Source organism: Pholis gunnellus, assembly GCF_910591455.1.
Source record: "Pholis gunnellus genome assembly, chromosome: 9".
Lineage (NCBI taxonomy): Eukaryota > Metazoa > Chordata > Actinopteri > Perciformes > Pholidae > Pholis > Pholis gunnellus.
In genome coordinates this window covers 12,077,448-12,090,842 of record NC_136535.1, presented here as the reverse complement: position 1 = coordinate 12,090,842, position 13,395 = coordinate 12,077,448, and the positions used below count along the sequence as shown (strand labels likewise).

Genomic DNA, 13,395 nt, shown 5'->3' with positions numbered 1-13,395 from the left:
TCTGTTGTGTCTCTCTCACAGGAGTCCTGGTATGAATTTCGAGTGATGGCTGTCATGGATGACCTGATCAGTGAGAGCAGCAACGTAGTGGGAGTGTCTAGCACGGGTCAGTTATTTATTTTTTTTACAAAGAAACATTACAAACTACACACAGAGATGCTTGGCCCTCGTTAGGGATAGATATGCGAGTTTTGTGTTCGTAACTTCTCCCTTTCACCCACTTGTTTGCCCCATCAGATCCCTTCCCCCCTGCAGAGTTGCCTGATGAGGGGCTGGCACGGCCGGTGGTGGCGGGGGTTGTGGCGACTATCTGTTTTCTGGCAGCGGCAGTCCTGTTCAGCACTCTAGCAGCTTGCTTTGTCAATAAGCAACACCGTCGCAAACTCAAGCGTAAACCAGGTGGGTATTACATGTAACATGTAATAATTGTAGTATTACATGTTTGATTATGGATGGATTACTGCATTGGCCTACTGGGGTGAATATTTATTTTTAGAAAGTCAATTAAATGAGTCTTGATGGGGGGGGGGGCGATTACTCGTCCCAGGGTCCTGTTCTCTCATAATCCGTCCATGTGTCTGACTTCTGCTTGTACTATTCAACAGAGGAAATGCTAAATGTAAATGTCTTTGTCCTCTCAGATCCTCCCTTGTCGGTGACACACTTCAGGAAAAGCATTGAGTCACCGTAAGTAAAGTCATTGCCAGCGCAGTCTGCAGTCTGCCAGAGGTGGCTACTACTGTGCATCGTCTAATGCACCTTTTACGTAATCTCTCTTCCCATGCATGCTGTGAGAAGGCATTCGTTTTAACAGTAGAGCAACTGGAAATACAGAATCTTTTTAAAGCCTTGTTAGTATAGCAGATTATTACACACAGCATGCTTCCGCCTGTGCATTTGGACAAGACGTAATATGATACGAGATGGTATGTTAGCTAAGACGTTCAGAGCGCAGGTGGATGATTTAAAAACAGCATTGGTTATATTTCCGGGCTACTTGAAGGGTGTGGAAGAACATGTACAGTAGCAGCCTCTAGCGGATCGTGGGCCGATTTAAAGAAAGTTCGAAGCAGCCAAGTCAGCATTTTAAGCACATTACCCAGAGTGCCCAAGCTGCAGTATGTGTATTGATTTTTGATCCATCTGTGTTCTTTAACCTCAAGCGCTGTCTGCTTTCTGCATGATTCCAAGTGTGTAATAATGCTATTCTTTTGTTTAGCTGCACATTTAATGTACAGTATCCGCTACATGTGTGTATTTGTCTGTCTGTCTGTAAATCTTGTGTACGTGTATGATTGCATTTCAATCTCAAAAGACGCTCATTTGTGACAATAATCTGTGTAAATCCCATTCCAGAATAAATGTTTATTTCTGCCTGAGACTTTTGGTAAACCGTCAGTATCAGATATCTTTGTATATTCTTTACGAAATGGTCCAGGCAGGTCAGGGAGTTCACATGTAGTCCTTCCTGCAAGTGGCATAGTCAAGTATGAACCAGGCCCATGTCGTTTGTCTCTCAACGCAGGCCTCCTCTCACCCCCTTGCCAGGGGTAGAGCCCTGCTGGGACGAGCCTGCCAGGAGCAGTTTCTTGCCCCCGCCCGCCAGCCCCCTGTGAGTGCCTGCCTGCACTAAAATACAGAGTGTGCTGCACTGCACTGGCTTGGCTGCATGGTTAATGCATTGCATAGAAATGATCAAATGACAATTTGTTGTAGTGAGGCCTACCACTGGTCTATTTGCATGCACAGATTTCCATGCACCATATACAGGGATTAAAATGCATTAGCTCAGCTGCATGTACAGTTAAGTACTGTGTATATGCACTCTTAATAATGTATGTCTACCTGATGCATTCACTGACCCAGTAAGTGTCGACTATGCTGCTCCTGGTGTGGGCAAATGAGGCCTGGTTAGATGTCATCTGCTTCCCTCACATCACCATTTGGTGCAGCATATGGAAATTGGTCTCACTTCTGCTCAAGTAGTAGATTCAATAGATCTGTGATACGGTTGTCATGGTTGTGTCGTTGGTTCTCCTCTCATCCTGTCATTCTGGCTTGGTTCATTAGCTGCTGTCCTATCAGAATGCTGCCGCCGCCATTAACTGGTCATTATCATAATGCAGTTCATTATGGCTGCCTTGATAGAGTGCTTTGGCTTCGTGTTGTGTCGTCTGTTGAGCTTAAGAATGAAACCACAGTCATGCCTATTGATTTACAGCATCAGAGATTTTTTGTTTGTTTTAAAGAAAAACTTTACGCACGGTCCCTTCGGGTGTCATCTGGTATTTGTTAAACTAAGCGACTGCCTTGTGTCTGCATTTCTTTTATCAGGTTGTCATCGGGGAAGATAAGTCCAGAGAGCTCTCCGCCATCTCGGCCCCGCTCTTATTCTTCAGATGGTTCCCACGGCCCAGGCCTCTATGTCAGGAAGCTGCCCAGCCCTCAGAGAGAACGAGACAAAGAGCTCTCCTTCTACAAGAAAACCAAGCGTGCCATAGCCAGCAAGAAATACAGCGTGTCCAAGTATGAGGCAGAGGTCACCACGCCCATTGAGCTGATAAGCCGCGGCCCCGATGGTCGCTTCATCATGGAGAGCCCACCGCCCCGCCGCATCCACGGCTTCCCCTTCGCAGAGGAGTCTGACATGTACCCCGAGTTCCGGCAGTCTGATGAGGAGAATGATTTTGACCCCGGGCCTCTGCCGCCCATCATGCCCACGCTGCGGCCCCAGCTCTCCCCAACGTCCTCCAGCCTGGAGTCAACGCAGCCCCCCAACTACAGCCCCCGCCTACACAGGGCCATGGAAGGTATGAGCTTTGCAGAGGGCAGTGCACTTCACGCCTCAGGGCAGGCCCCGGCCTCCCGCTACAGGGGCTTTCCCCAGGGCCCATTCTATGGGTATCTAGGCAGTCGCATTGAATCAGGGATTCCACCACCATTCTACATGCCTGACATCAGCCCGCGTAGCTCTGCTCTGTCCTCCCCACCAGGCACTGCCGAGGGGCCCTTTGGTTACCCCTCCATCCCTGAGGAGAGTGGAGAGATGGAGCACCATCAGTACACTGCCTCTGGCCATTCTCTGTCTCACACACACAGCCCTCCTCGCTCTCCTGAAAGCTGGCAGCCTCATGAGTTACCCTTCCTGGGTCTAGAGGGTCCGCGGTTCATATACCCACCTCACCATTCCTTACATCCTCCCCAGGACCTACCTGATCCACCCCCATACCCTCCTCACTCTCACCCCCAGAGCCGCCTGCACCTCCATTCCTTAAAGGATCAAATAAGCCCCGGACTCCTGCAGCTGGAGGTCCCTGTGGCTCCCCCAGGCAGAGACAGGCCCCTGGGGCCTCCGGTTAGGCGATTAGCTATGCAACAGGCCCAGAGTCTCGGCCAACTCAGACACACGGCCCACGGTGTGGGTGTACCAGTGTTGCCTTACCCTGACCCGGCAGTTCGTGCAGGGAGCTCAAGCACAGCCCCCAGTAGTAGCCCTCAGTCCTGGCTCAGCCCGAGGGCGGGCCGCCGGGCAGACCCCAGCCTACCCCCGCTAGTACTCCAGCCCTCCCGCCTCTCTCCACTCTCCCAAAGCCCCCTTAGCACCCAGCCGGGTTCCCCAGATATTCTAGTGCGGCCCCCTCCGCGCCCCAGCATCCTCCGCACCTCTCGGTCTCTGGAGATGCACGAAATCACCCTGCAGCCCTCGGCCACTGTCAGTTTCTCCCGGAGGTCCTCCCTGTCCACCTCTCCCACTCAGAGCCAGGGCGGCAGGCAACCCAGCCCCAGTTACCACGCCCACATGTCCTATGCCTCCACTGCAGCCAGTTACCCCTCCCAGTCTCCCTCTCCCCCTCTGGAGGGCAGGGATGTTTTCGGGCAGAGGCCATCCCAGAGAAGGACAGAGGAGGAGATGCTGCCCTCAGAGCCCTCTCAGCTCCAGATATCAGCCTCAGGGTAGGTGATCCATTCCAGTAGAGAATAGTCACATATTTATTTAAAGGGGAGATTCTTCTCCTCGTCTGCTCTCTATTCCAAATTTCCTCGATTATTACCCACAGTTTTACATTGATGTTTCCATTTTGGAATAATTATGATGCATATTGTACTTTAATATGCAGAATGCATGTAATTGCATTTAGCACACATTGTATCAGTTCATAAACTAAACTTGATAGCATGTGAAAACACAATTTCAATTTAAGATAATGTATTATTGTCTTTATCACTTTATAGCTCATCAGTTCTCCAATAAAATATTCATCACAATACAAATTGAAGTTAAAATAATGACATAGGAACATTAAGCTTTAGGCTCAAGAAACCCTCAAGTTTACTGTTTTTAAAACTGTGGCAATTTTTTCTGTCCCCCATTTTTAACTGCAGTATATATATTATTTTTGCTGGATATATATTAAATTTGATCAATCAATTATTCGGATCAATTATTGAAAGAATGAAAGTAAAACAAATGTGTGACATAACTTAGTGTGCATCACTAGCAAAAGTCGTTTTCATGCTCAACTTGAACTATTAACTGTGTATTTGATGAACATTTTACATAATTGCTATTACACTATATTTTATACAAAACAAAGGTGCCACTTTCTGACAATCTACTCTTTATTACGCATTTATATGCTGCAACAAATAGGCTTTATTGATGGTTAATTTATTCTTTACTAATTCTTTATAGAAAAGTTATAACCAATTAATAAGAGCAAATTTTGGGTTGCCAGTTTGTGAAAAATCTCTATAGCTGTCAAGTTGTTAACAAAGGTTTTAAAAGTAATTAATAAAGGGTGAGAATCCAACAGATCTGTGGTTAGAAATGTTAAAAGATCATTACTGAAGTTAGTGAATTTCTCACTTGCCAAAAAGCAAACAGAAAAAGTTGGTAAGTCATCTGCACAGAATTTAAAGATGTTAATAAATCATTAATAGAGGGTGCGTACAGTATTTCAAGTCTGCTGTTCAGTGACGGTGGACTTAGATCTTTCACTTAAAAGTAACGGTACCACCACAGTGTAGAAAAACTCAAAAGTCCTGCATACAAAATGCTAAGTTATTAATATCCAGTATAACTCAGTTACACTGTAAGTTGTTGATAAATACATTTTAGTAGAAATGCTCTGCAGCACTTTTTCAGAGAATCAGAATAAAAGACAAATCAAGTGTCATGCTGGAGGAAGATAAACAAGTCGAAATTATGGCTTATAATTTAACATGTATGTGATTTATTAACCATGAAGAAAGCCTTTATAAAGTGTGTCTTATTAGAAATTGGTACCAACTGTATAAGGATAAAAACTCATGAAGAAAGAAGGGATTATTTCCCGCAATAATCTGATAGATCAGTTCCCCCGTACACAGATTGGCAGTCAGACATTACGCAGGAGGTTTCATGCTTTTACACCTACATAAAAACTAAGCTGAGACTCATATACTTTTATGCCCCCACAGTTATTTCTTTACTGCACACATTCCTGCGCCCCCTCACACCCACCTCACACCCCTAGAAGCTACATACAGTAGCTAAAGCCATGACGCAGCAGAGACTCGCTCCTGCACCATCACTGGCCTTAAAGGGAAGGTAGCTTATAGGGCTGCTGCTTTATAGAGGGTAAGGGTCTTACGTGATTTGTTTTTGATTGATCTCAGCTATCTGGGCAGCGTTGTGACCCGGTCCCCTCCGCCGCAATAGGTAAGGGTCGGACCCATGTCTGAGAGGGGAGGGGTCAGCAGGGGGAGGGCTCTAATCACTCTCTCCTTTAAAGGGGAATTGCTTTGGGTTGTGCCTCTGTGCTGGATTCAAGTGAAGTATAACTAATGGTAATAATGACTGCAGGACACATTTGTCAATACTCTTCCCAGGCACAGTAAGCCTGCTGTGGCGTAGGCCGCAGTAATTAGGCTTGTGAGCAAGCACGAGGAGCAGTTTTGGACTGTGGAGAAGCATTTTTGTCTTTGGATTGTCTTTTGAATACAGACATGTTTCCCTGCACACAAAAAAAGAAGCCTTGAATCAATAGAGGATGCACATGAATGATAGACTGGAGTATTCCCCTTTAAAGCTTTGTTTCATGTGCAAAATGCCATGCATGCATTCTCTAAACTTCTTTCTACGACCAAACAAATAACAACGATTCTCAAACTAAATTCTTTGTCACATTTGTTGTCCTTAGTGCTTTCGTTTTTCTGTCATGTGACTGTTTTTTAATGGCCATTTCCTCTTCCTGTCATGTGACTTGTTCTTTAACGGCCATTTCCTCTTCCTGCCATCTCCTCCCGTCAGCATGGTGAAGCCTCTGTACGCAGTGTTCATGTTTATGAAAGTGTGCCGTACAGTGTTCATGTCTATGGAAATGTACTATATTTAACACACTGTGGCATCTGCACACAGCTCATGTGACAATGGAAATATTCTCTATCTGTCCAGGACTGTTTCTCACATTTGCCTCCCCCTCTCTGCTAACGGCTCTCAATCTCTCTCTCCACAGCGACAAGTGATGGACAAGCATCTCTAAAGCTTTGTGTTCCTATGCCTTTTGAAACATTACATGTTTGGCACAACAACTTGACTTAATGCAACATTAAGCCAAGTTTTGAAGCTGTTTATGCTCAGTTTTTGAAAAGGCAGAGATGTTGAGCCAACAGTGAGCCTCATGAACTTAAATGTTAAGAGTTGGTGAGGTTAATTCAATTTTTATTGCATCTTTCTATGAGAGATGGACAACAAAACCGAGTATTCAGTATGAGGTAAAACGGCATACTATGACAATGAAGCTACTTTAACTTTAATTATACATTGATTCTTTTTCATTAAACTTAGCATGTATCACTCATGAAATGAAAATAGGGATTCGGGGGTTTAAAAAGAGACGTTTATTTTCAGTTTTAAAACACACACTTCATCGTAACACACTTATTAAACTGTTAGAGAAATGCTCTACTGTATGCTAAATATAGTGGTATTGGGAGACATTTAAAGGATAATCCCAGACTTTATTGCTACGGGAAGTTCCACAAATTATTTTCATTTTATGAGTTTTATACAGCAAAGAGTATTTCTGAAGCAGTCACTATTTAAAGACCCAAACCTGAGGGAGCACAGTAGTTGAAATAATTGTGTCAACCCCTGATGCCCCTGATTTTGAATTACAGTCACGGGACCTAAAATAACTTTTGCATCTCGAACACTTTACCCTTAGTGTAGTTTACCATAAATCTCGGACTGGGTCTTTAATGTAATGATTGTTTCAGAAGAAACTAAAAAAGCCAAATAAGTTCACCAACTCCACCTTATGTCAACTATTCAACTATACTTTCTCTCACTTCCTGTTTCCTTTGAGTCTAACTTTTTTATCATCCATCACTGCGGATAGAAAGTGGAAATTCATCATCTTAGTGAAAGGGCTCTCAGTAGAAGTACACAAGCTCATCAAATCATACAATACGATATTGGAAATAGCAATGCAAAGTGCCATTCTGTCTTTTCACGTCTGAGGCGGGACCGAACACGACGGTCGGATTAATGCAGAACAACGCATGCTGTGCTGTCTCTCTTCTTCTCAGGGAACCTCTAGGTGCGTCTAGTGATCCTGCCGGGTCTGAGAGCTTACCAGCACTGCTACACCACTGTATTACTAAAGCCAAGGGAGTGGCTGCCAACAACAATAACAACACAACCTCCGGAAGGAGAACAGGTTCGTTTGACGGTTTGAGAAGGGATTAATCTCAAAATATGTGGGTGGTGTGTTACTCCTGTGCTATTCTCTCTGCCTCCCTTTCAGGTGTGTGTCCCTCTCAGACCCAGCAGCAATCTCAGACACCCCAAGAGGGTCAGGATCTCCACAGAAAGAGGAAAAGACAAAACAAGAAGAACCCCTATATCTATTTGACCTCCTTCCTGCACCGCAGGCAGTCTGAGGAGGACCAGACAGGCATATTGGCCAGTGCAGACTCCGAGGGCCCAAATTATGGGACTCTTCGCTGACCCTTGGGCACACCAAGCCATCGGATTCGACTACTATACTAACCCCACCTCAGCCCTCCCTGCTCCACCCCGGTCTCTAGCTAATGCATTTCTCATAATCTCCAAAAGCTCATCAGTGTTTGGGGAGTGGGAAACATCCTTCTGAATACTCGGCGGGTTGGAAATCTTATTCCAAGACAAGAACAATGGCTCTTCTGAGTTGTCCACCACTACTTGTCTCGGAAGAATTTCACTTGAAAATGCTCTGAAAATATATAATGTATATAAATAGTAAAAACAAGGGAATTAAGCTTCCTCCTGAAGTAATAAAAATGTGTTGGTTGAGTATGTCACAACACGTTAAAGATTTTTCACTCACTGGTCATTGAGGGGTCCATATCTTTAGGTTTTTCCAGTGATATCGTGTACTGTGAAGCCTGGTGCGTCCTCGGACATGGACATGAGTCTACCTTTCCTACAATACAAATAGTGTCAGTATTTAAACACAGGGTTCTTACCACAAAATATACCTCAGAGTAAACGCAGAGTTGCTGTAATTTTTGTGGTATACTGTACGGACTTGACCTTTTTACATACAACGTATGAACAAAAAGGTTTTTATCACACTCATTCAAACGGATAATATGGCCTATCTTTATCTGATTTAAGAAGCTTTTTACTCTCAGTAGTAGCTGGCATTTTGTGTTTATTTTCACCTATGATCCAATGCCAACCCTTAGAGAACTGTCTTAGTTGTAGTGCTTGATGGCTCAGTGAGTTTACATCTCTCATTATAGCACCGTATCAAGATTAAGATCCTTCATGAGAGCTCCCAAAATAATTTGGGACTTCCACGCTCACCAGAGGTTGGACTTGTAGGGTTAGAAGAACAGGGTGATGAATTGTGAAGTGTACTGTTGTATGTAATTCATTATTAAGGAATAATTTGTGAAACGTGGCACGTCTAGAGGTGCCTTTTTTGCCTTTTCTCTTGTTTTTACTAACATAAACTGCCTTTTCCTTCGCCTTCTCATATTTGTCTATTCTGGCTGGGGCGGGGGGAGTGAAGGACTCCAATATTATGTGTTTTTACTTTCTCTGCCAAGGACACATGAGAGAAAATGCTACAGAGGATGCATAACTCTTGTTTTTCTTTTCATTTATATGTTAAATGGCTACCTGCTACGACTGTGTATATCCAAGTAATAGGACAGAACCAGAATACCCACACAAATAAGAACTACAGAAGTTTAGATTTAAAAAAAGGCAAATAAATCCAATGAATATGACTTCAGCGGAAAAGTACAGAAGTACTGTGCATGAGTTGTCATGCGGAAAGAGCAAACCAGTAGAGTAAGGATGTTAATGTTTAACAACAGCTGTTCGAGGAGAATGCGATTGCTTCATGAAGCTGTTAACAAGCAACGGGATATATTCAAACAATGGCCACCCTGACTGTTTATCTTTAACAACTGTATATTACTTGCTAGCTACTTCTCTGTGTGTTTGTTAATTTTTCGACACTAACCGATAATGAATGTATGTTTTGCTGTACAGGAAATGAATGTCCCGATGTCACAGTACATTGAATGACCCATTACGTTGTTTATAGTGCAGCTGCGATTTGGTGAGATGTCCAGTTGGCACATTTAAGTCAAAATTGTTTAACTTCTCTGTTTTTTTTCCCTGTATGCGGTAATAACGGGCCCGCACAGGTTCTGAGCCAAGCTCCCTTTCTTCTGACGGCTCCAAAAACAACTGATTCCCTTTTACTGCTAATGCTAGTTCAATCACTCAAAGACAAATCAGATATATTTCCATCAAAATATCCACGTGAATGAATCGACTCAATGTCTGCTTACTGAAATCTCTTTTGACAAGTGAGAGAGTGATGATTGCCTGAAAGTGAGCGTCAAAGTGCAAAATATTCTACTTTAGAAAATTGGTTACATGTAAGATACGAGTAAAAAAAAAAAATCTATATTTGTTATGTACTGTACATGGTATGTATTGTATTTGTAAAGATAAATCAAACCATGTTTTACAGGAAGACGTTCTTGTATGAGGATGTGTAAAAAGACGGGGGAGGATCCCAAGGAAAAATAAATTAGATTATATATCAAAGTATTTGCTTACAGTACGGTTTTAAGTGGATAATGTTTCTAAAACATTTTAAGGTGCCTCATTTGTCATACTTTAGCAGACATTATTTTATCTGAGAAGAGAAGAAACCTTAATGTTACCGTACAATGTATTATTGCCATAGCCCGCTGGCTGCACAAGTTAAGTAGTATTTTCTCTGATGTATAGTACGTGAATGCCCATTGGAAAAAGCTTTAGAAGCAGAAGTATGTTGCCCTCTATAATAATATTCCTGGAACAAAGTAATACTGTATTTTGCCCGTTCATGAGCACACGTGTAGATTCACTCCAGATCGTTCGCCTTCAGGTGTCCAAAGCAAATACACTGAAGGAAACTTGTTTCTAAGAGTCACAGACATGCTATAGTCAATATACAATACGTGCTGTGGAGGAAGTTGTGTTTACATTAGTTTGATAAAGAAAAGTGTGTTAGGGCATAGTTGCTTTCAACATTACGACTTGGTGCTATGTTTAACTTTGTGGTGCTGTAGAATAGAGGTCTGAAGATGTTTTCGTTTTTCTGTTTCCATGAGCAACTCTTTCGGCCCTGTGTGTTTGAGCAACTAAACTAGCTCCGGTAGACACTCTAGGTCCTCGTCATAACAGTATCATGATGTGATGACAGTGATAGCAAATACTGGAAAAATAGTATAACCTCCAATAATAGAGACCTGTGACATTCAAATGAACTCAAGATGACCTGTTTTCTATAGTGTGTTTGCAATGTCTGTCTGTGCTTCCAAGGTACCCTCTCTAAAGCATATTTGTGATGATATTAAGAATATTAACCCAGCCTAAAAGGAGAAACATAACCTGGTTTAGATTAGTACACAACAACAGGACACATGGGAGGGAATCTGAGAGCATCGTCAGGTCACGAGGGGAATTTTTCTACACACTTCCTGTAGGTCTAGCATCTTCGGTTAACGGCACTGTTTGTCAAGCACACTATTGCAGGGGCGCAACCGTCTCACGTCATCCCACCACCTTTTTGACGGTAGACTTCCTACTAGTACTGTACAGTTTGGCCATGAATAGTCATCTGATCACATTTGTATTTATTGCTGATTCTCCTGGTAGAAAGGTATTGTGAACGCTCATACATCCTCTCCGTGAGTTTGAACGAATGGACGTCGTCTTCCGGGCTCTTTTTTGCATATTCAACAGAAACATGTACAGTGTTTAAGAGGGCTGCTTTGGACGTACTGTTAGCTCAATTTTTATTTCAATTTTTTATTTTATTTTTCAATTTTTCTGATTACAGCTTTTAGTGCATCAGTAGGTGCTGGTAGGATGATACTTAGAACTGATTTGATTTTTTATTGTATTAATCTTGCATGTAGTGACAATACAAAAAAAAGAAAAACGCCTATTTAGCAATCATTCATGGACATCCGAGCTGGTTGTTATTGGACGGAAAATAGAAATATGTAGTATTTTCTATGTTCTCTGTTTTTTCATGTGTACCAGCACTGAGAAACTAGAATGTATTATTATCGTAGGCTACAATAAGCACTACATCGTTGACTGTTTTTAGCTAATGCTCATACTCAAGCAAACCAAGTAGTGCTTAAAAAGGAAGAAAATTTACTACATTTCCTTTCATTTTCATCCACTGAACTCTGTGCTGTACATCACATGTTTACATTCTGTACCATATGTTGTTTTTTTGTACATGATTTGTCTCCATAGTGTTCTTTAAGTTGTCTACAATGTTCATATGTAAATATTTCAAAACATTTTTTTTTACTTTTTACTCTGTTTTAAAGTGATAACCTGATGTTTCTTTCTTTTTTTACCTGTCAATTTTCAGACTTGTCATTCTGTTCTGTCACTGCATCAGGTATTACGCTTCACTTAACTTTTTGTAAGCAATTAACTCATACTGTATGGTGCTGTACCAAAGCCTTATGTATAATATTTGTATTACTTTCTCTCTCGTTTGCCACTGCTGTCACAGTGAATTCTGTATCGTCCGAGATCATGTCTTACTCACTCTTCATGTTCAACTGCCATGGATCTCGTTGCTTTATTGAGTAAACAGAAACCTGAACGAACTATAATGTAAAAACACTCTGGCCTGTAACCAACTGGCCTGGATATGTAGTGACAGTCGCCATCCAAAGCCTTTATAGGGAAAAACGCACAGGCTCACTCCTGGTGGCTCATCACGACGTAGACATGGGCCTGGCACATGATCTATGCTCTGTATATGGCATGTCTATGAGAATATGAAAGCAGTGTTGTATTCATGTAACCATATCATTTCAAATGCTTAGTCCCATATGAAATTTTCCTCTCAAATTTTTGTATTTTGATATAATAAAAAAATCAAAAGAGATTTTATTTTTCATGTGGTTTTGTGTTCTTGAAGCGCCTCTGATCCTCTCTGGGAAGAAGGTGTAGTTCATATGCTCGGACACACGGTGTAGGTGTTGTAGAGAGTGGGGAAGATAGTGTGTGTGTGTGTGTGTGTGTGGGTGGGTGGGGGCGGGGGGGATTATTCTAGGACACACTAACATCAGCCCATGATATATAGTGCTAGTTTTCAACATCAGTTTTACACTTAAAAATCACAAGTATCCTTTGAATTTAGTCTTAAATAAGACAAATGCATCTTAATTTAGAGCAGAAAAAGGCTTTACATGCATGCGTGTTGTTCAATGATTAATACTTCGACCACAGCTCTGCCGTCTCCACCCACATGTTAAGGAATGAACTGTGTGGCAGCAGAGCCAGAACAAGGAAAACAAATAACTTGAAAGAGGATGAGGTCCGTCAGAATGACCTTTGTGCTTTTGTTCAAATTGCCCCTGGCAGGCTGGGAAACAAACAAATGAGCAGTCATATGCATACACCTGAGGAGTGCAGTTAATCCACTGGTCAAACATACAAACCTTCAAAAGCATAGTTTCATAAATGCTACATTATATCTGTAGATAATTTAAAAAATAGTTTCACTGTCTCGAATTTTCCCCCAGCCATTATATTGCATGTTTAAAGTAAAACAAGTTATTCCTAAGTGAGTTTGGGCTGCAACTGATTATTTCTGCTGTTTTTTGTTGATAATATTTTGTAATAATAATCTGAATCTGTAAAGTAACGCATAACTAAATATATCTGTTTATTCTGTGGTGTAAAAAGTACATTTCCCTCTGAGAAGTACTAGGATTATAAAGTGAAATTACATGGAATACTCAAGTACATCAAATTGGCTATAGCCTCAAGTACTTGAGTACATGTTGAACTATTGCTTTGAGAAGCTGCAACCAATGATGTTT

At 42.1% G+C, this 13,395-nt stretch overlaps 1 protein-coding gene across 1 annotated transcript in view; it reads left to right on the top strand.

The window, feature by feature from the left end:
* igsf9ba (immunoglobulin superfamily, member 9Ba) overlaps nucleotides 1–7,993 on the top strand; it is a gene marked incomplete at both ends in the record, with an annotated part of 50,525 nt that extends 42,532 nt beyond the window's left edge. Inside the window, 7 exons of the mRNA XM_079166529.1 lie at nucleotides 22–106; nucleotides 238–399; nucleotides 642–687; nucleotides 1,526–1,612; nucleotides 2,335–3,954; nucleotides 7,573–7,703; nucleotides 7,791–7,993. Of these exons, the coding sequence (XP_079022655.1) occupies nucleotides 22–106; nucleotides 238–399; nucleotides 642–687; nucleotides 1,526–1,612; nucleotides 2,335–3,954; nucleotides 7,573–7,703; nucleotides 7,791–7,993 (2,334 nt within the window). The remainder of the gene's footprint in view (nucleotides 1–21; nucleotides 107–237; nucleotides 400–641; nucleotides 688–1,525; nucleotides 1,613–2,334; nucleotides 3,955–7,572; nucleotides 7,704–7,790) is intronic.
* Nucleotides 7,994–13,395: the final 5,402 nt, after the last annotated feature.